Source organism: Aquarana catesbeiana, linkage group LG07, assembly GCF_042186555.1.
Source record: "Aquarana catesbeiana isolate 2022-GZ linkage group LG07, ASM4218655v1, whole genome shotgun sequence".
Lineage (NCBI taxonomy): Eukaryota > Metazoa > Chordata > Amphibia > Anura > Ranidae > Aquarana > Aquarana catesbeiana.
Genome location: NC_133330.1, coordinates 63,661,366 through 63,685,510, shown reverse-complemented (window position 1 = coordinate 63,685,510; position 24,145 = coordinate 63,661,366). Strand labels below are relative to the sequence as shown.

The 24,145-nt window shown below is 44.4% G+C and overlaps 1 protein-coding gene across 3 annotated transcripts in view; it reads right to left on the bottom strand.

The window, feature by feature from the left end:
- Positions 1 to 11,037, bottom strand: part of ARHGEF3 (Rho guanine nucleotide exchange factor 3) — a 492,515-nt gene extending 481,478 nt beyond the window's left edge. For all 3 annotated transcript variants that reach the window (XM_073592253.1, XM_073592255.1, XM_073592259.1), the window contains exon 1: positions 10,827 to 11,037. In XM_073592253.1, coding sequence (XP_073448354.1) covers positions 10,827 to 10,864 — 38 coding nt within the window. In that variant the 5' untranslated portion in view covers positions 10,865 to 11,037. The remainder of the gene's footprint in view (positions 1 to 10,826) is intronic.
- Positions 11,038 to 24,145: the final 13,108 nt, after the last annotated feature.

Here is a 24,145-nt window from a genome sequence, read left to right as displayed (position 1 = left end):
TTTTCAAACGCATTTGTTTTTTTGGAAAAAGAAAAAATTCATAAATTAAAAAAACATCAAACCAGTAAAGTTAGCCCAATTTTTTTGTATAGTGTGAAAGATGATGTTACGCCAAGTAAATAGATACCCAACCTGTCATGCTTTAAAATTGCACACACTTGTGGAATGTCACCAAACTTTGGTACTTAAAAATCTCCATAGGTGATGCTTTAAAATTTTTTACAGGTTACCAGTTTAGAGTTACAGAGGAGGTCTAGAATTGTTGTTCTCGCTCTAATGCACGCAGTGATACCTCACATGCGTGATTTGAATGCCGTTTACATATGTGGGCGCGACTTACGGATACGTTTGCTTCTATGTGCGAGCATACGAGGACGAGGCGCTTTAAATTTTTGTATTGTTTATTTTACTTACTTACTTATTTTACAGGTCCTCTTTATGAAGAAATGTAGGGTCTATAAGACCCCAGATCTCTCCTCCAGGCTGGAAAGACCGAGATAAAAAAAAAAAATTTAAAAAATTAACGATCTCTTTCTTTCCAGCCAAGTCCTCTGCATTGTTTACTTTCACCGGCCGGGCGTGATGTCATAATGTCTCGCCCAGGCCTCCGAAGGTCATAGAGAGACGATCAATGTCTGGTGGCTTCGGATTCCTTCTCCGGCTCGCTGATGGCACGGGCGAGCCAGCAGAAGCACTGAAGGGCGGTGTGGGGGGGGTTGTCCCTTCCCGCCACCTATAAGAATGATCAACTGCCATTATGATTGTTCTTACAGTGCACAGAATCACCGGCTGTAAAAGATGATATCTGAATGATGCCTGAAGCTGCTCATTCAGATATCCCCACTGAAAGTCAAAGACGTCATATGATGTCCTTGGGCTGGAAGTGGTCAAAATAGAAATAAAATGCAAAATATTTCTGTATAGATATAAAAAAACATAAATACTTTTTTCTAAGTGATCATATCATACTGTCCCCAAGTATGATTTTGTATTTATTTTGTGGTAGACACTGTACTATTTTGGTTTCTTTTGGAGCCCTGCACAGTCTAATATATATATATATATATATATATATATATATATATATATATATATATACACACACACACACACACACACACACACACACACACACACACACACAAGGGGGGATTTACTAAAACTGGTGCACATATAGTCTGGTGAAGCTGTGCACAGTAATCAATCAGCTTCTAGGGTTTTTTTTGTTTTTTTCCCCACCTATTTCTGTTCAGCTTGCAGAGCATTTTTAGTCTAGCATGCAGAGCATTTTTTGCTGTTGATTTTGTATATATATGTATAATATATATATAATATATATTTATATTGTGTATTATTACCTTTACACTTCATTTTTTGTTTTTTGAAACATAAGTTTTTGATTGTTAAGCAATTATAAGAATATGGTATTGAATTGGTTAATTAACCTGCTGACACCCCCACGGAGGAGGGTTTGGCTTGGTATAAATTACCAGTCCATAGATGAAACAAATGGGCTTTGATTAAGCATAATTTGTGTGCAAAACATACATGTAAGCTGTTCCTCCCTTGCTTGTACATGTAGTGCTCCTCATGGTTTTATGCAAATAGAAGCTCTTTCACACAGAGATCCACCCAACAGACTCTGCTTTGCTCAGTGGGGGATCGATCCGCTGATCCCCGCTTTGCAGGCGGATGACAGGTCCATCTCCGCTTACTGTGCAGAGACAGACCTGTCAGAGTCCCGCTCTCCTCTATGGGGAGATCGAATGAAAATGGACCACCTGTCCATTTTCATTCGATCCACCAGACGGATGGAAAATAGGGTCTCCACCAATCTGGATTTCACGGACAGGATCGGATCGGATCGAATGTCAGCAGACATGTCACCTCTGACATCTGCCGTTCCTTAGAGGTGAATGGAGCGTCCGATCAGGTGCACCTGAAAAACTGACAGGTGGACCTGATCGGAAAGCCCGTGCAAAAGGGCCCTGATTGAACAAGCTGAAATTAGAAGCTGATTGGTTACCATAAACACCTGCACTAGATTCTGTGTGCTCCAGTCTCCCCGAAAGTGTCCATACACACATAAAAATCCATAATAATGTCCATCACAAACTCCAACATGTGAAACAATCAGTAACAGAAAAAAAAAATCACCCTTTCCAGTGCCTAAACGGTATGAAATAATGCTTGAAATCCCACTCCTTCATCTCCACACTGTGCTCCCTTATTATGCCGACCCAGCTCAAGACCTCTAAACTATAGGAGGTCATACAGGCCCAACTCCAAATAGCTTCTCATAGAACAGCAAACCATACCCTGGCCAATTTAGATCTTCTATTACCCCATTGATCCTAGATAATTCCACCGTATTATTCCAAGTCCCTGGATTTCCCCAGAAGGAACACCTTTCCCTTAGTAAAGACCAAAAAAACAAACAAAATCAAATGCTCTCCATGGGACTTTATTGAGAAAAATTACTAGAGAACATACTCACAAAGAAAACAGCGTGAAGTAGCGCCTAGATCAGAATACAAGAGTACTGCTGTAGAAATTACTTCAGCAGGTATCGCCGATCTGTATGTGACAACGTCACACAGGGGGCAGAACCAGACCTAATGCATTACATCCCTGGACGGGACTTGCTCAGGAGGTATGGTTGCCCACCTCCGCCATCAACTTCCTGGTACCACCATATATATGCAACTACGTCATCAATCCGAGGAGTCTTCGGGCATCTAATGCAGGTATGGTTGCAAGATTCTGGGTTCACTGTTGATTGACAGGTTGCCAAAAAACCTGAGTGGGAACTTCTGCTGAGGCCGCCATTGCTATGGCAACCTGTAATCAACAAAGTGTGCCGCATAGTGTCATTACTGCGCAGTCGCGACATCAGGAGAAACATGTTGGGTAGACAGCTGCACCAAATCCTGGAAATACACAGGAGCGAGCTTCAGATGTCCACATCCTCAATGGCTCCTGCCTGCTTCCGAGATGAAGTAAGAGATTACAGATTTACAAGTAATAAGTATGAGGACAGTTAAGCCAATATCTAAATAATATAGTACAAGTGCTAAGAATCACTGGGGTGCTTTTATCAAAAAATTGCTTTGGAGACACAAGAGAGTGACAGTGACTCACATAGGGGTATTACTGAGGGAATTGCGGCCGTAAATGGGCAGCTCCAGCATAATTAGGGTGAGACTGCCCAAGAAATGGGCATGATATCGGCTAGACCACCCAGAAAGAAGGTGCAATCAGGATGAGGCCCCCTGGAAGAAGAGCATAATATGTGTAGGCCCTGGGCAGGGATGACAGTGTCCTGGGGACTGGGTTCAAGATGTTGGCAAGTATGCTTTTACAGTTTCCAAAGTTGAGCTTTACCCAAAATGTAGATCTCCTTTGAACCGTGACTGCTAAGCTCTGTTCCCACCAAAGAAAAAGCAACAGAGGAAACCTAGCAGAAACACAAGTGCCCATGTGTGTGTTGCCTTAAATTCAAACAAGAATCTGTTCTGTCCTAACCAAGAACACATTTCAAAACAAGCTCCTTACTTCTCACACATAAGGAAGGTCCAAAAAAAGCCTCCAGATTTCAAGAAAGAAGAAGTATTTCTGTTTTCCAGGAGGAAAGAATGTATTGAAGTATTGTGGCACCATCGCCAGACATTTGCTCACAATCCCGGTTATTATTGAAGCAGGACTCGTGCCCAGTCATGCAAATACTCCAAACGGTTAACATGTATCATCACTTTGACAAGGCCGCAATTCTCACTGCTGCTGGATAACTAGGAAAGTAACATGTTTATTTTTCTTATAGTTAATCTCCAAACTCTGCTCCATTTATAAAGCAATTTGACCCCACCAGGATCAGCGAAGTGCGAGTGCAAGTCAGAACATTCACACTGACAGACCGTTATTGCTCCATTGCCTTTCCAAGAATACATGGTGTAGAGCAGTGCTGTGCTCTCAGTATCCCCCCTATTATACTGAATGACCATTTAGGGGGTGAGTTTTTTTGGGGGGTAAAGAGCACATAAATGGCCTGCTTGTCAAAATTAACCAATCAGCTTTCATATTTCATTTATCAAGTATACCTAAAGGCAAAACTATATTTTTAGTTTTGGACAGAGTGGATAGGGATTAGAACACATCAGGTTTTTATTGCTGTCTGTGTCCCCGGCAGGGAGATTCACCCTCTCTATGGGGGAGATTTACTAAAACTGCAGCAATAAGAATCTGCTGCAGCTCTGCATGGTAGCCAATCAGCTTCTAACTTCAGCTTGTTCAATTAAGCTTTGACAAAAAAACCTGGAAGCTGATTGGTTTCTATGCAGAGCTGCACCAGATTTTATGCAGTTTTTAATAAACAACCCCCTATTTGTCCTGCCTACCGTTATCACCAAGAGTGAAAGTGAAAGAAAGTATAGAATTTTGGCTTGTCCCCCCAAACAGGAATAGAGGTGAAATCTTCCAACAGGGACATTAGTTCTGGTGAAAACAGGGGATTCCCTCACATTGGAGGGTTTTCTTCTTCCTTCCTGTTTTGGCTATGGGGCAGGAAGTGAAGGGAAATCTGCTCAATGGGACACAGAGGACATTAAAAACACGCACACATACACACAGAAGTTATAAGAAACGCTTGCGGCTCTCGTTCTGGGTGGACGTCCCTGATCTCCATGTGATCAGATGTGTCCAATCACAGCCGGTCACATGTAAACACGGAGATGCCGGTAATCGGCAAATCCTCACCTCACACTGACAGTGAGAGGAGAGGAGAGCCGATCAGCGGCATCTCCTCACAGAGAACATCTTGGGATGTAATCAGGGCACTGATCATCAGTGCCCTGATTACAATTAAGTGCCCACCAGTGCCAGCAATGTGTGCCCACCACTGCCAGCAATCAGTGCCCACCTTTGCCCACAAGTGCCAGAAATCAGTGATGCCAGCTGGCTATCACTGCTGCCCATCAATGCCCATCACTGCTGCCCATCAATGCCCATCACTGCTACCCATCAGTACTGCTCATCAGTGCCCACCAGTGCCACCTATCTGTGCCCACCAGTGCCGCCCATCAGTGCTGCCTATCAGTGCCACCTATCAGTGCCCATAAGTGCGGCATATTAGTGCCACCTAATCAGGGCCCATAAGTGCCACCTCATCAGTGCCGCCTCATCAGCGCTCATCAGTGAAGGAGAAAAATTACTTATTTACAAAATTTACTGACAGAAACTAAGAAAAAATTATTTTTTTCAACATTTTCAGTCTTTTTTTTTTTTTTTTAACCCCTTCAATCCCCAGCCTCTCTCATTATATGACGTGTACATTAAACTCCTCACCTCCCTTATCCTGCACATTAAACCCCTCATTTGCGTCCACCCACTATATGTGACCTCTACATTAACCCCTTCATCTCCTCCTGTGTTTGACCTGTACATTTAACATATTACCATGTTAAAATGTGTGGTAAAATGAGACCCCGCTTTGGGATTTCTACTTTCCAAAAAGGGGTTATTGGGGGGGGGGTACATACTTTTCTGCCCTTTTTTAATTTAACAGGACGAAAGAAATGTGTTTAAGCAATTTTGGTTTGAAATCCCATGGGTTTTAAGATACCACAAAAAGAAAGCTCTGTCTGTCTCATAAAAGTATGAAAGTGTTGCACAATAGAGTAATTATCAGTCAAAGTATCACAGAATTTAAAACTGCAAAATGACCTGAAAATGCAGGAGTATTACAGGCTGGAACTGAAGAGGTTAATTTATTGGTAGGACTAGATTTGTGAAGCTGAGGGATCTCCTTCTTATTATAATGTAATTACTATGATTACTATGAAATACAGCAGTTATACCCTGGGGGGATTCCGTACCTAGCACACAATTCATCTGTGTCTAACACAACACATCCCCCCCCTCTCTGCCTGACACCAGTTGTCTCTCCACTTAACTTCAAACCCCTGACCAACACAATCACACTGTATAATCAGCAGATCCAAGGACAGACCGTATGGATTCTAAATGGATATATTGTATACAATCATATGACAATGATTGACTTGTTTGAATCAAATCTAGCTTTTTTTAAAGCGGTATTTAACGCAAAGACTAAAATGTTATGCAACATATTGCAGCATACAAATTCCTAAATGTGGTGGCTGCATTTGTTTTTTTATTTTATTTTCACCTGGTGATCTGGCCACTAACACACTGTCTTAAAGTGGTTGTAAACCCTTACAGACCACTTTTACCTACAGGTATGCCTAGATTAAGGCCCCTTTCACACTGGGGCGGTGGGGGCGTCGGCGGTAAAACAGCGCTATTTTTAGCGCTGTTTTACCGTCGTTTTTGCGGCTGTATTCGGCCGCTAGCGGTGCGGTTTTAACCCCCGCTGGCGGCCAGAAAACAGGTTAAAACCGCTTGTACAGCGCGGCTGTAGCCGCGGTATTGCCGCGGTATAGCCGCGCTGTCCCACTGATTTCAATGGGCAGGAGCGGTTTAGGAGCGGTGAACACACCGCTCCTTCACCACTCCAAAGTTGCGGCTCGCAGGACTTTTTTTACCGTCCTGCCAGCGCACCGCTTCAGTGTGAAAGCCCTCGGGCTTTCACACTGAACAAACAGCGGAGGCTGTTTAGGGGCAGTTTGCAGGCGGTATTTTTAGCGCAATAACGCCTGCAAACCGCCCCAGTGTGAAAGGGGCCTAAGGCTTACCTGTAGGTGCAAGAAATATCTCCTAAACCTACACGGTTTAGGAGATATTTGCAAAAGACAGGCACCAGTGTCTACGGCGCATGCGCGGGAGTGATGTCACCGCAGCTCCGGCCAGTCACAGCGTCGGAGCCGCGATACCCGGAAGTCACTCCGGGAGATATGGCAGCGGAGGAGGGGAACGAGGACCGCTTCGGGGGTTTCGATCTCAGGTAAGTAATTTATAATAAGCTAGTATGCTATGCATACTAGCTCATTATGCCTTTGTCTTGCAGGGTGTATATTTATTTTTTTTTTTCCCAGAGGGTTTACTTCCTCTTTAAACCAGCCATAGACGGAGCCATTGTGTTGATGGGGGAATCCCTACCGTGGAGCCATTGTGTTCTCCCGATGGGAGTGTGGGGGGTGTGGGGGGGATTAGGGGTAGGGGAAGCCGTCCCTGCCACTAGAACACAGCAATAATTGCATGTAAAATCTGGCAGGCTGGTTGTATCTAAGTTGATCAATCGATCAACTTTGGTACATTTAGCCTGCCCACACATGATTTGAACCATCTATGACTGGCTTAGGGTGTCTCTACTCTGGATGGAGGACCAATGGAGCCACTCCTGGACAGAAGCATTGTTAGTCAGGTGGGAAAGTAGTGTTAGATGTAGTAGCAGATTTATATGGACTTGACAAATAAATTTAAGCCAAACTCCAGCTAACACTTTTTAAAAGCGAAATTAAAGTGGTTGTAAAACAAAAACAAAAAAAAAAAAGCAAAAAAAAAACCCTGTAAGACAAAGGCATAATGAGCTAGTATGCATTGCATACTAGCTCATTATGAAATACTTACCTTAGAGCAAAGCTGTTGCAGCAGTCCCCACACACTGCTGTGACCGGCGACATGTCTCCCGGAGTTATTTCCAGGTTTGCGGGCTCCAGCGCTGTGATTGGCTGGAGCTGTGATGACGTCACTCCTGCGCATGCACGCGGGACCCGCCGGTCACAGCACCGGCCTTGAAGAAACGGCTTAAGCAGGCTGTTTCTTCAGTGCACATGCGCCGATGACGTCAGCGCATGCGTATATGGTAAATATCTCCTAAACCATCCAGGTTTATGAAATATTTGCAGTACTTACAGGTAAGCTTTATTATAGGCTTACCTGTAGGTACAAGTGGAGTAACAGGGTTTACAACCACTTTAACCTCATCGTTTTAACTGTTTCCCAAAATTGTAACATTCAAGTCATGCCATTTATAATAACTGTCACAGTTGCTTGTGTTCTCAACTGAGCTGTTAAGCCATCAAATGACTGGTGTCATAACTGATCCCATGTGCTGCACTATGGCAAATGCATATCAAACAAAGGTCAAGATGGCAGCTTCCTTGGCAATAAAGGATAGGTTTGGTTCTGCTTTAAGTCGTTTTTCCCAGCTTTTTTTTTTTTTTTCCTTTTGGCATAATACATTTTTGCTTTTGGGTTTAACATTGCTTTAATTGTTTTATATTGTTTTTAATGAAGAATGCATTCTCTTATTTAAAACTATTAATGATTTATAAATTTCCCTTATGGGCACTGATGAATTTGAAGCTGAACCCCATGAAACTTGAAAATTCTCCCTTACAGTGAGGCTGCGCCCACACAGCGAGGATTGACTGGGGATTTACTAAGTCCTTATTCACATCTTGGTGTAGCAGAATCCCAGAACGTGAAAAAAATGTGCAACATGTGTTTGGGTGCCATTATTTTTCTCAATGACACCCTAAACACAAAAAAAAAAAGGTGTTTTTTGCGTAAGGAACACACCAAAGTTGGCTCCAGGAACTACTTTGGTAAAGATTTGGAGCAGAGGGCAATCCATTCAAGTGAATAATGTGACTCCAAAAATGCAGTAAAAAGAAACAAAAAAAAAAAAAAACCACATGAAAAATATGACGCTCCCGCATCACTAGATGTGAACCGGGCCTAACCCGATCCTCCATGCTGCTGGACCAGTCCCTGCAGCCTATTTCCCCCCCGGCCTATTTCCCCCCCATGCTCTGGTGATCTAAGGTCCTGACATCATCAAGACCCCTCAAGGGACCATAGTCCTGAATTGGACATGAGGATTCCTAGAACAGTCCACCGTCGGACCATGGGGGAGGACTCGGTTCATTCCCTAGGTCTAAATGAACAGGTAACACTTTCAGTGCGGGCGTATTTTTACTGTATAGGAGAACGCTCAGGTTTCCCGGAGTTCAGCTTTAAAGCTCATCTCTCCTGAAGAAAGAAGTTATTATCTATAGCAACAAGTCTGCAATACTGAATTCAGTGTTTACGAGGACATGTCAACCTATCACAACCCTAGACACTTCACACTGTGGGCCAGAGCAACCAGTATGAGTGTTCCTCTTTATTCCCATCAGCCTGCCATAGATGCAACGAGAATACCAGGGTCCAGGCAGTGGTGAAATGATCTGCGGTCCGTGGAGTATGCTCTATCTGAAGACATTTTGAGACCTTTTCTCCAATATTCTCCCCACTTCCAATGATAAATAAGGAAATGGCCTGGCTTCATCTGCTGATTAATAAGGAAACTAATTTTGAACTGCACCTGAACACTTCTGAGATCCTTCAAGTTGTCTATAAGATATTATTGTGTAGAAGATGTCTATAGTATATTACTGAATAGAAGATGCCTATAGAGTGTTACTGTATAGAAGAGGTCTTTAGGATTTTATAGTATAGAAGATGCCTATAGAATGCTTTTGTATAAAAGATGTCTATAGGGTGGTATAGTATAGAAGACGTCTATAGGATGCTATCGTATAGAAAATGTCTATAGGATGCTATCGTATAGAAGACGTCTATAGGATGCTATCGTATAGAAGACGTCTATAGGATGCTATCGCATAGAAGACGTCTATAGGATGATATCGTATAGAAGACGTCTATAGGATGCTATCGTCTAGAAGACGTCTATAGGGTGCTATCGTATAGAAGACGTCTATAGGATGCTATCGTATAGAAGACGTCTATAGGATGCTATCGTATAGAAGACGTCTATAGGATGCTATCGTATAGAAGACGTCTATAGGATGCTATCGTATAGAAGACGTCTATAGGATGCTATCGTATAGAAAATGTCTATAGGATGCTATCGTATAGAAGACTGAAGTAATGATATAAATCAGCAGTCATTCTATGATGGATCTGATATGAATCGTGGTGTGTGCGCTCTGTAATACCACCTCACCGGAGGAATCAGGAAAAGTCCATAATTTACTAAACAGGGCAGAGACATACAAGGAGATCCACTTCATTCATTCGGAAATGTCACAATAACTCTGGATATGACCAGATTTCCAAAATCATATAAATCTGGATGGTTGCTATAAGCAATACAAAACCACTTTTTCTGCCAGCTGAAGGTAATCTGTGCTGGTGAATGTATGCACAGAGCAGATAAAGGCATCAGGTAACAGGGTACAGGGTACAGGTGAAGACATGTGCAGTGAAAGTATCTGCTGCATTAGTAAAGGTATATGCAGTGCAGGTGAATGTATGTGTAGTGCAGATGAAAATATGTGCGGTGCAGGTAAAGGTGAAGATGTGTGGTAAAGGTATCTGCTGTGTTGGTAAAACTGCAGTATATGCTGTGCAGTTCTTATATGTAGTACAAATGAAGGGATGCATAGTTCAGGTATGTGTGCGGTACAGGTGATAGTATCATACCATCCATCAGCTGTACCGCACACATTCCTTCACCTGCACTACACACACCATTGGTATGTGTACTGCACTGCAGGTGAAGGGATGTGTGCGGAACAGGTGATGGTGATGGAATGTGTAATTCAGGTGATGATATGGGTGCGGTACAGGTCAAGGTATGGGTAGTGCAGGTGAAGGGGTGAGTAGTGCAGGAGAAGAGAGGAGTAGTGCAGGAGAAGAGAGGAGTAGTGCAGGAGAAGAGAGGAGTAGTGCAGGAGAAGAGAGGAGTAGTGCAGGAGAAGAGAGGAGTAGTGCAGGTGAAAGGATGAGTAGTACAGGTGAAGAGAGGAGTAGTACAGGTGAAGGAATGAGTAGTACGGGTGAAGGGATGAGTACAGGTGAAGGTATACGCTTTGTTGCACAGACACTGTGGCTCCTCCCACCTTTCAGCTGGACTCTTCAGGTTCTCTCCTGGATGCATGAGAAGTGCCGATCAGCTCCGCGGGGCTCCTGGGGTCCCTGGCTGCTCCGCACCGGCTCTCGGTCTCCCCCAACCTCCAATACTCTCCGCTCCCCCGGTCCCGGCAGTGGACGGCTCGCTGTAACGTTCGGAGTCTGCCTGTAACTCTGCCCACAGTTTGAACGGCTGGCACCGCCCACCCCCTCCTCTGACAGCTGACCCCGCCCACTACCTCCGCCTAATAATACTCCGCATCGCATTTCCCGGGATGAGCTGTGCTCTGATCTCCGTATATATCCAACATCCAGGGCGATCAGAGCCACAACTCAGCGTGTACTCCGCTCACCATGGGGAAGACAGCCTGGTGTACATCAAGTGGAACTTTAGAAATAAATCAGTTCTAAAAATAAGGTTTTTATTTTAGGAAAAAGACCTGCTCCAGATTCTGCCTGTTCCTTTTTTTTCCTACTAGCAGCTATTTACTACTACCTCCTACAACCGCCTTCCTACTACTGCCCCACTACTGCCCTCCTACAACCGCCTTCCTACTACTGCCCCACTACTGCCCTCCTACAACCGCCTTCCTACTACTGCCCCACTACTGCCCTCCTACAACCGCCTTCCTACTACTGCCCCACTACTGCCCTCCTACGACCGCCTTCCTACTACTGCCCCACTACTGCCCTCCTACAACCGCCTTCCTACTACTACTTCACTACTGCCCTCCTACAACCGCCTTCCTACTACTGCCCCACTACTGCCCTCCTACAACCGCCTTCCTACTACTACTTCACTACTGCCCTCCTACAACCGCCTTCGTACTACTGCCCCACTACAGCCCTCCTACGACCGCCTTCCTACTACTGCCCCACTACTGCCCTCCTACTACCGCCTTCCTACTACTGCCCCACTACTGCCCTCCTATGACCGCCTTCCTACTACTGCCCCACTACTGCCCTCCTACAACCGCCTTCCTACTACTGCCCCACTACTGCCTTCCTACAACCGCCTTCCTACTACTGCCCCACTACTGCCCTCCTACAACCACCTTCCTACTACTGCCCCACTACTGCCCTCCTACGACCGCCTTCCTACTACTGCCCCACTACTGCCCTCCTACAACCGCCTTCCTACTACTACTTCACTACTGCCCTCCTACAACCGCCTTCCTACTACTGCCCTCCTACAACCGCCTTCCTACTACTGCCCTCCTACAACCGCCTTCCTACTACTGTCCCACTACTGCCCTCCTACGACCGCCTTCCTACTACTGCCCCACTACTGCCCTCCTACAACCGCCTTCCTACTACTACTTCACTACTGCCCTCCTACAACCGCCTTCCTACTACTGCCCTCCTACAACCGCCTTCCTACTACTGCCCCACTACTGCCCTCCTACGACCGCATTCCTACTACTGCCCCACTACTGCCCTCCTACGACCGCCTTCGTACTACTGCCCCACTACAGCCCTCCTACGACCGCCTTCCTACTACTGCCCCACTACTGCCCTCCTACTACCGCCTTCCTACTACTGCCCCACTACTGCCCTCCTATGACCGCCTTCCTACTACTGCCCCACTACTGCCCTCCTACAACCGCCTTCCTACTACTGCCCCACTACTGCCTTCCTACAACCGCCTTCCTACTACTGCCCCACTACTGCCTTCCTACTACCTCCTTCCTACTACTGCCCACCTACCACCTTCTACCTACTACTGCCCCACTATTACAGCCCTCCTACTAGTACTACTTCCCTCCTCCTACCTCCTTCCTACTACTGCCCTCCTACTAGTACTACCTCCCTCCTACTTCCTTCTTACTACTGCCCTCCTACTAGTACTACCTCCCTCCTACTACCTCCTTCCTACTACTGCCCTCCTACTACCTCCTTCCTACTACTGCCTTCCTACTATCTCCTTCCTACTACTGCCCTCCTACTACATCCTTCCTACTACTGCCCTCCTACTACCTTCTTCCTACTACAACCCTCCTACTACTGTCCCCTACTGCATCCTTCCTACTAATGCCCTCCTACTACCTTTTCCTACTACTGCCCCACTACTACTGGCCTCCTACTACCTCCTTCCTGCTACTGCCTTCCTACTACCTACTTCCCACTACTGCCCTCCTACTACCTCCTTCCTACTTCTGCCCACCTACTACCTGCTTCCTACTAGATCCTTCATACTATCTCATTCCTACTAACAGTGGCAGCTAGTGGTCAATTTTCTTGAGGGGGTGGCCCACTGCCCCTCCCCCCAGCCAGCCAAATCACCCCCCCTCATTTGATCGCCCACCAGGCTCCCCGCCACTTACCCCATCCAGGTCACAGCTTAGGTGGGTTTCCCCCTGCGTCTTCTTTCGAGTCCCGGCAGTAGGACTTAGGACTCCAGGCCAATCAGGTCTCAGGACACGCTTCCTGGTTGGCCAAGAGAAGCAGGAAGACATTAGCAAATATTAACTCGCTAATGTCACACAACTGGGTGGGCTCTGGGCGCAGTGCCCCAAGCCCACCCTTTTTGAAGCCAATTTGAGCCTCGGGCTCTAATCATGTGCTTCTAAAACAAACAAAAAAACACTGAAATCCATGCGTCCGGCGCCCTGCATGTAGATTAGGGGCCGGGTACATGGATTGGGGGTCTACTACTAGTTACTTCATATTCAATATTGCTAGCATCTTCATACTAGCTACTTTCAACTAGCTCCATCCCACTACTGTCTTCTGACTAGCTCCTTCATACCAATTAATTTCTACTAGTTCCTTCATATAAATTTCTGCTAGCGTCTTCCTTTTAGCTACTTCATACTAACTACTTTCTACTAGCCCCTTCCTAATACCACCTTTTGACTAGCTCCTTCAAATTAACTCCTTCCTACTATTACCTTCATACTAACTCCTTTCTACTAGTCCCTTCATACTAACTACTTTCTACTAGCTCCATCCTACTAGTGCCTTCCTACTAAATAATTTCTACTAGCACCTTACTACTAGCTCCATCCAAAAAGCTCCTTCCTACTATCACCTTCTGACTAGCTCCTTTTTACTAACTTCTTCCTACTAGCTCCTTCCTACTAACTTCTTGCTATTAGTGCTTTTCTACTACCACCTTCCGACTAGCTCCTTCATACTAACTCCTTCTTACTAGTGCCTTCCTACTATTTTCTTCATATTACATTTTACTAGCCCCTTTTTATTAGCTTCTTCATACTAACTACTTTCTACAAGTTCCATCCTACTATCTCCTTCCTACTAGCACCTTCCTACTAGTGTCTTCCTACTAGCTTCTTCATACTAACTCCTTCCTAGTAGCACCTTCTGAATAGCTCCTTCATTGGAAGAAATAGTATGAAGAAGCTTGACAAACGGTGGTAGTAGAAATTAATTAGTATGGAAGAGCTAGTAGGTAGGGGCTATTAGGATAGAGCTAGTGAAAATTAGTTAGTAGGAAGGAGCTAGTAGGAAAGAGCTAGTATGAAGGAGCTACTCAGAAGGTGGCAATAGTTAGGTGCTACTTGGAAGGAGTTAGTATGAAGGAGCTAGTAGGAAGACACTAGTAAGAAGGAGCTAGTATGAAGGAGCTAATCAGAAGGTGGTAGTAGTAAGCAAATCCGGATTTTGTGATGTTCCGTCACTATGTCAGAATGGCAGGACAGCGATCATTTTATTATTTCTATTTTTATTATTTTTTCTGCATATCTGTTGCTCATTTATTTAATTTTAATATGCATCGCTCATATGATGTGTTTTAGTTTTGGTTTGTAATATATTAGGGATGATATGTTAATTCTCTAATGCCGTCCTGACTATTAGTAATACTACCAAGTTTGCGGCAGGCTTTATGGACCCATCTGGTCACCGTAGGACTTAGGCATAATGGAGTAGATTGGAATTAAGGGCTGACAATTGCCAGTACAGGGGGTCCCCAGGTTACAAACAAGTTAGGGACTGTAGGTTTGTTCTTAAGTTGAATCTATTTGTAAGTCGGAACAGGTACATTTTTTAAGCGTAGCTCCAGCCAAAAAATCTATTTTTAAGTTTTTTAGATAGGGAAGGGTTATCACCCCTGTAAAATTTGTTTTGCTGTCTGTGCCCCTGTTCAGAAGATTTCACCTCACTTTCTGTCCCAATGACAATTGGATTTTGAAAATTTGGGATTATTAGGGAAATGAGGATTGGTGATAAAGCATCAGTGGAGACACCTTTTTCCCATGTTAACTCTTATAGGAGAGAATTTCCCTTCCTAGGGGTAGATTTCCTTACACTTCCTGTTGTCTCCTTCCGTTTGTAAGTAGGAGTCATTTGTAAGTCGGATGTTTGTAAGTAGGGGACCCCCTGTAATGGTATCCGAGCAGTAGTTTCCCATTGAATACACGCATTCAAATTTATTAGCAATCACTAGAGTGTCCACGGTCTACACCAAAATGGCGGCCGGCGCTATATATATGATTGATAGATCTACCACCCAATAAAATTTCCTCCTGAAGAAGATATGTCATCCTGGTATCGACACGCGTTGGGGAGGGGACAGGACGGCATGATAGGCAGTTCATCTGCTTAGGAGGAGGCTCATATCACCCCAATACCTGTTCGGTATACATATACTCGTTTATCGCTTGCTATAGAGTGGTGCACTGGGCACACCTGTTAAATGTGAGTACCCTTGGAAAGGGTTTTTTTGCTTTGTTTAAATAAAATGTTTTAAGCTCTATTACACTATCAAGCACTTTTATTTTTGCATAATACGGAGGTATAAACCGAGAAGTCCAGGATTCCAGTATCCTAACTGAACCCAGATGAGGTTCACATGCGTGTTTGGACTGAGCTTAATTGCAAAGTCACATGCTCCAAGGTGAGCGTTTATTACCTAGGGGAGCACAGAAGGGAGGACACCTTGGCACGTTTGATCACCTACCAAGCTGTTTGAATTGTATGGACTATTCAGCGCAATCATTAGTGACACAGCAAGACACTTTGCACTTGAGCACTTTGTTCTTTGATATATTCACATTATATGATATATGGAGTTTTTATGAATTTTATGAAGCTTTATGTTTTTTTATGAATTTTTCACAGTTATGCACATGAGCACTTTGTATTTAGTTGTGCATTTGAGTTTTACACTCCTTTGTTTATTTAAACTGTCACATCACTATTGATCACCATTTTTATATGCATCTATGCAATATAGTATTTATGTATGTATTTCGGTATCCAGATTGATTGGGTGTGTATTACATATTATTTAGCACAGCATTATATTATTATTTTTAAGCTGATACATCACGTAGTGATCAATATTAATAATTTTTTATGTTAGCTATAGCTGATGCATGCACTTCAGATTCTATACTGATAAGGTGCGCATACAGATATACAGTATCTCACAAAAGTGAGATACTGTATATCTCACATTTTTGAAAATATTTTATTATATCCTTTTATCTGACAACACTGAAGAAATTACACTTTGCTACAATGTAAAGTAGTGATCCGACAGTGATCCTACAGCTTGTATAACAGTGTAAATTTGCTGTCCCCTCAAAATGTGGGCACAGTGGCTGCACATGATGGGCACAGTGGCTGCAGATGCTGGGCATAGTGGCTGCATATGATGGGCACAGTGGCTGTATTTGGTGGGCACAGGGGCTGCACATGATGGGCACAGTGACTGTATTTGGTGGGCACAGTGGCTGTATTTGCTGGGCATAGTGGCTGCATATGATGGGCACAGTGGCTGTATTTGGTGGGCACAGGGGCTGCACATGATGGGCACAGTGATTGTATTTGGTGGGCACAGTGGCTGTATTTGCTAGGCATAGTGGCTGCATTTGATGGGCACAGTGGCTGCATTTGATGGCACAGTGGCTGCATTTGATGGGCACATTGCCTGCATTTGATGGCACAGTGGCTGCATTTGGTGGCACAGTGGCTGCATTTGATGGCACAGTGGCTGTATTTGATGGGCACAGTGGCTGCATATGATGGGCACAGTGGCTGAATTTGATGGCACAGTGGCTGAATTTGACGGGCAAAGTGGCTGAGCTTGATAGGCACAGTGAGGCTGCAATTGATGGTTTTTTTAAAGTATTTTTCAGAATTTTTCAGTTTGTTTGCGCCCCCCCAAAAGCACCAGCTGCCACTGCTGACTATTATAAGGAAGCAGGAAGCATGCCTTAGGCCCCATCCACATGTTGCATTCCCTGAGCATCCCCATAACATGAGTTTTTGTGTATTTTTTGTACACACATAGGGTAGCAATGCACATCTGCTGGCAACATTTGGGGTGCAGAAATAATGGCACAGCAAGCACAACTTCTGTTCTTTATGCATGTTTGACGCATTTCTGCATGATTGTGAATGCAGCACTACACATGGTTTCACCCCAACTATTTACAGCCAGATTCGGAGTGGTTTATATACCTGTAAGCTTCGACTAATACCTTCTGCTGGAGCCTGCTTGTATTCTCCTGAGACAGCTGGAACCTGCAGAGCAAAACTGATCACCAGTCTGTATTTCTCCAATGACAGGTTTACTACAAAATAGCATGAAAAAAGCAAAGAAACAATAGAGATGTATGGAGCATACAGTCCAGAGGACGGAGGACTGCTAATTCCAGATAGTCCATTACATCACATGGACAGGTTTTCTTCACACCTAAACAGACTGTCACACCTAAAATTCTTCAGTTCTTGAGTACCCAAATACAAGAAACAAGTGTTTCAACTTTCATTAAACTAAAACATGCTGCACTGTAATACTGATATATTATAGCAAAATTATAATGTTGGTAAAATATATTAAATCCACCAATGCAAACTGTAGACCTTCTTATGACATAGTTTCTATTTAAAACAAATAAAACAATGTAAATACCTGATTTCTTTTAAACGGTATTGGTAAAGTGATCGCTAGGTTCCATCTTCCCCCCATAGCAATGAGGGCTGGAGGTAGAGACTGAAAAGAATATCACATGCCCCAGAACTGCTGTCACTCAAGCTGTGAAGGATCATGTGTAGGCACCACATCCTGTAGCTCCTAGGTAGCTAGGAATCCAGGATGCACGCTGACCACGCTAGGATGGATCTGCTTCCATTATTTGCGTGGTCAGAAGTGGGCAGGGTCTTCATGAAGGGGACTGGCAGGATCACCAGTTATTTTTTGTGCTTTACTACATTTATGTACAAGAAAGGTAATACTGGGTCTATTTTTGAGGGACAAAGAAAAAAAAAAGTTGGCGGTGATTGATTTTAAGGTTGACATATACTTTAAAGTACAGCTAAAGGTGCCTCTATGGCAGCATACGTATGATAGTAGCCTTGCCTACTTCCGCCCACAGGACCAGTGCATAGCTATAAAAAGTTAACACCCACACAACAGCCCATTCCCTTTTTTGTCCGCTGTCCTTTTTCCATCTGCACTGTAGTTTTTGGAGCAGGCTTTGGGGGTGTGTCCCCTTGAGGGGTTTGAGGGGGGCCCGTCATGGGGATTTTAATGTCAATCACCTAGCGGTTCCTAAAGTTAATTCTAAGGTCCCGCCAAATGGCTGGGCTGTAACCCAGTGGCGGCTGGTGTTTTTTTATTTGGTTTTTCTGGGGGGGCGGCAAACAACCCCACATCCCCCCCCCCCCCCCGCGGTACCTCAAACCCCACCCCTCGCTGTTTGCCGGTCCACCGGCACTTACTCCATCTAGGCAGCAGGCACATCGGCCAGCGGCGGGGATCGGCAATAGCGAGCACATCAGGCAGTAGCGGGGATCGGGCATCAGTGGGCAGTGGCATAAATCAGGCAGCGGCGGGCACATCGGACAGCGGTGGGGATCAAGGCATTGGCGGACATCAGGCTGCTGTGGGCATCGGCTCCTGTGTCTTCTCCTCCTCGCTTCCGCCGTGCGTCTCCTCCCCTCCTCCTAGGCGTCCAATTGTCCTTTCAGCCAATCAGGTGATGGGTATCAAACCCGCTTCCCGATTGGCCAGGAGGAGGATCAGTGTTGCAACAGCGAATATTCATTCGCTGTTGCAACATGACTGGATGGGCTCCAGATGCAATGCTTTGCGCCCCCCGAGCCCACCCTATTTTGAAGCATATTAGAGCTTCTGGCTCTAATCAGGTGCTTCAAAAAACATACCCCCGCTTACCCCCGCCATAGGAATTCATTCACCCGGCTTCCTGAAAGGGGCCAGGCGCATGGATAGGGAGGGCGGCAGTGGTGAATAGGGGAGGTGGCGCCCGTGCACCCCCACTGCAACCATTGAAAGTAATTGCTGTACATTCCTCCAGCAGCATCTGAACATAATGGGCACCTTATGCAGAGATGTCAGCCAACATGACAGGCAGGGGAGCCAAGCTAGTTCTAATATGGCACATTCTTTCAACAATACTGATAGGCTTAGTAGTCCTCACTACACCTGTCTTTGTCAGGAAGCCAGTAGATTACTCATTATCTTATAATAGAATTTGCTAAAGCTTTCCACCCTGATAGCTAGTTATTGATCTATCACACGTATGCTGCCATGGAGGCACCAGGAAAACAGAAAATTGTATCATACTTATAGTACTTTTCTTTTCCTGGTGCCTATCCATGGCAGCATACCAAACCCACCCAGTTCGTTCCTAGCAATGTACAGGGAATGGGTCGTTGTGTGGGTTTTACCTTTTTATAGCTATGAACTGGTTCTGTGGGCGGAAGTAGGCGGGGCTAGTATCATACGTATGCTGCCATTGATAGGCACCAGGAAAAGAAAATTACGGTAAGTATGATACAATTTTCTGTTTTTTTTTGTTTTGGATAGAGTGGAGATAGGTATTAGAACCGCTGTCAATTTTTATTGCTGTCTATATCCCCATTATGGAGATTCACCCTCTCTATCTGTCCTGTTTACCATTATCATTGAAAATGAAAGTAAAAGAAAATCTTGAATTTTGGGTTGTCCCCAGAAAAGTAATAGAGGGGAAATCTCAGAATGGGGACTCTAGTTCTGGTGACCCGGGGGGCCCAAAGGAATTCTCTTAATTTTAAGGGATTTCCTCTCACTTTCTGTTTGACTGTGAGACAGGAAGTGAAGGGAAATCTCCCCAATGGGTCACAGATGGCAAAAAATAAACTGAAAGAGGTTATAACCCTCCCTTATGCCATGTACACACGGGCGGACTTTTTGGCCAGACTGGTCCAACGGAATGAATCCGTCGGACAATCCGACCGTGTGTGGGCTTCATCGGACCTGCAGCGGACTTTTTCGGTCGAAAATCAGACGGACTTTAGATTTGGAACACATTTCAAATCTTTCCGCCAGAACTCCGCCGGACCCAGTTCCTATCGAGAAAAATCCGCTCGTCTGTATGCTAGTCCGACGGACGAAAACCGACGCTAGGGCAGCTATTGGCTACTGGCTATGAACTTCCTTATTTTAGTCCGGTCGTCCGTCATCACGTACGAATCAATCAGACTTTGGTGTGATCGTGTGTAGGCAAGTCCGATCGTTCGAAAGTCCGTCAGAAGTCCGTCAAAAGTCTGTCGGAAAGAGTGCCAGACCTTTGATGCCGAAAAGTCCGCCCATGTGTACACGGCATTACTCTCTCTAATTTAAAAAAAAAGTTTTGCCTATAGTTCTACTTTAAAGAGTAAGCCCACATTTCTAGTTTTGGATAGAGAGGGAAAGGTTACAACCTCTGGCAGGTTATTATTACTGTCTATGTCCCTGCTGTGTATCTAGCCAAGTGGCTGTTTTCATTGGGACAAAAAATGATAATTAATCCATAATCCCCTTAAAAGTGCTGGGACATCTTTCAATGGAGACACCTGCTTTGGATACAATTAAGGCCTCGTATGCACTGGGCATTTAGCCCCTGTGTGCAAATTTCCTTCCCTCAAGGAACTAAACACAAGTATCACTTAGTACAGTGTCCATCCACAGGGTATTTCAGCCATAGACTTCGAAAGATTGCAGGCAGGGGGGATGGACACCACACCTTTACTTCCCAGGCACATGAAAACGCAGGGATTGGAAGAACAGGGGCTCAAAGCCCAGTGTACATAAGACCTAAGGCCCCATACTGGGCATACACTGGGCATTTTCCCAGCTCTTCTAAACACCAGGGGAGGAACAGCATCAGAAACATGCCTAAAGCCGCATCAAGCGCTTGGGTATTTACTCATTTCATTGGCTAGAATATTAAATTATTCCGACCATTGAAATGAGTGAATGCTCAAGTGCTTGCCACATCTAGTGTTAAAGTACGTTTAGACGTGTTTAGGCTCGTCAAGCATTTTTAGTGGTAAAACGCTCCTCTCCGGAACGCGCTGGCAGTGGGGTTTTTTTTCTGCCTCTAAGCGCTTGTAAATGCCTATGTGTGCATGGACACATAGGCTAATATTGAGGGATGTTTATAGGCAGTAAATGCAAAACACCTCTAAAAGCTGTGTTTAAAACATCTTGTGTGCATGAAGCCTAAAGCCCCGTACATACGATCGGACTTTTCAAAGGGAAATGTTTGATGACAGGCTGTTGGCGGAAAATCCGACCGTGTCTATGCTACATCGGACAATTGTTGTCGGACTTTCTGCCAACAAATGTTGGCTAGCATGTTTTCAAATTTTCAAATGCAGCGCAAAATTCTCTTCTTTAATGGGATAATAATGAAGCTGCTTTGCTGGTGATACTGATGGAGTTATTGCAAACAAATTTTCAAAGGATTTTTTTTCTAGTGATATCAAGAATAATATTATTATGTTTTTTTTGGGGGGGGGGGGGGAGTTACCACAACACCATTATCCCGTAGTTTTTAAGTTCAAAGATACAACTATGTTGGTGTCCCTTGTCAATTTTACATTGTATTTTTTTAAATGTAACTGCCTACTCCCAAACTGTCATTTGAAGTAAAGCACATAGCCAAGTATTATTCTCCACAATTTTTTTATTGTGCATTAAAAAAAGATAACAAATTAAATTAGACATGCTATCTGCCAATAGAACTTAACCAAAAGGTGCATTCTATGCATCCAAAAATATAGAAAATATACCAAATCAAATCATTATTCAGCCAAAAAAATAATGTATATAAATAATTAAGTGCAGCGCTAATACATAAACATAAGTGAATATTAGTGTAAATACACTTGTGAATAAGTGAAATGTAATAGCAAACCAAAATATAAAACAAGCAATATGGTCTGCTAAATAAATTTAAATTATCTTTGGTGAAATATGGGACAACAAGGGACCAAAGTCCATGATATATGAGGTGAGTAGAAGTCTTCTCCAAGAGTGGGGTACCATAAACCCTGGGAGGTGGGTAGACACTCAAATAGAAAGGCGACCACAGATGACAAGGCACATAAATCTTCAAATGGAAAAAGTTGGGTACCCTTACCAAATCCATAGGACGCACATGCCGTATAGCAGTACGTCGATAGAGCATAGGGGATGGTCTCCCGAGATGTCCAAACAAATGATGTCCTGTGAGTCCCGGTCACCAGTGAAGAGTAGCCGTCATAAACAGGAGCTATACCACTGTCACACACACCCTTCGGCTTTGGAGCGGGATGGTCAGAAGGAAACAATTCGGAGTAGAGCCATGGAGGAAGAAAAAGAGGCACTCCACATGGTGCAGGTCAAAAATGGGGTTTTATTGGATAAAATCCAAACATGCTAAAAGTGATCACAGACAGATATTAAAAATGGCAATGTGGGAAGCTGGAGAAGCCTACGCGTTTCGACTACACAGTCTTAAACGAGGACATGCCCTTGTTGAAGACTGTGCATTTTCTATATCTTTGTTTAAAAAAATTATGTCAAAGCAAAAACTCAGAGGTCAATAATAAATAACACGTTATCTCCTCCGATTCCGGAACATGTCTGGTTGACGAACGGCCGTTCAGAAACGAACTGAAGAGCGATAAATGAAAAACACGAAAAGAAAAGCGTGAATAAACAATTACCAAACTTCTACTAACACGAAATCAGCAGAAGGAGCCCAAAGGGTGGCGCTAAAGAGCTGAAAAACCACGTAGTACGTCTAGTACGTCACTACATTCGTAATTGTTGGCCAACATTTGTGTGACCACGTGTATGCAAGACAAGTTTGAGACAATGCCCTGCAGACAAAATTTCACGTTTTTTTTGGCCAACAATCCAATCGTGTGTACGAGGCATAATGCCGCGTACACACAGTCGGATTTTCCAACGGGAAATTTTTAATGTGAGCTTGTTGTCGGAAAGTTCTACTGTGTGTATGCTCCATCGAACATTTGCTGTCGGACTTTCCGCCAACAAATGTTTGATAGCAGGTTCTCAAATTTTCCGCCAACAAAACGTTGTTGTCGAAATTTCCGATCCTGTGTACACAAGTCCGTCACACAAAAGTTCACGCATGCTCTTAATCAAGCAGAACGAGCCGCACTGGCTATTGAACTTCCCTTTTCTCAGCTCGTCGTACGTCTTGTACGTCACCACGTTCCCACATTTGTAATTCTTGGCCAACATTTGTGTGACCGTCTGTATGCAAGACAAGTTGGAGCCAACATCCTTCGAACAAAAATCCACGGTTTTGTTGGCGGAAAGTCCAATTGTGTGTACGTGGCAAAAAGAGGGGATTTCTTCTTACTTTGGAGAGATTTGCTCTCACTTCCTGTTGTGTCTCTGGGACAGGAAGTGAAGGAACATCTTCCCAGTGGGACACAGACAGCAAAAAAAATGATCTTAAAGTGAAGTTCCATCCAAAAATAGAACGTACGCTTTAAGTACATGTCATTTTTTTGGGGGAGACGGGGAGCGGGTACCTAATTTTTAAAAAGTACAAAACAGATTACAGCGCACACATAAAAAAATGACATTTATCCTGCACGGCTAGTTAAAAACACCTGAACATATTTAAAAGTACGGGGGTTTGGTCACACTATATGGTCATATAGTGCTATGCCCACTTACTGTGACAAAGTACCTCGAATTAGTGGTATTACTAGGGTAGAACCCTGCTGTAATCTGTTTTATACTGTTTTTGGTCTTATAGCAGCACTATCTTGAATGTAAAGGGTGTCCCCCCCAAGTATGTTTTTGTATTTTGTACTTTTTAAAAAGGGAACCCAGCTCCCGCTTCCTTTCCTGGCGCCGCAGTGCAGAGCGGAAGTTCACCTATCCTCCCTCCCTCCCTGCAATCTTCTGGGACACATCACAGGTCCCAGAAGATTGCCTGGCCATTTACAACGCACAGCCGGACGCCCGCACTTGCAAAGCCGGCACCGCAGGGAGGAGGGGGAGAAGAGCGAGGCTTCGGGAGGCTGTATCGCTGGACCGTGGGACAGG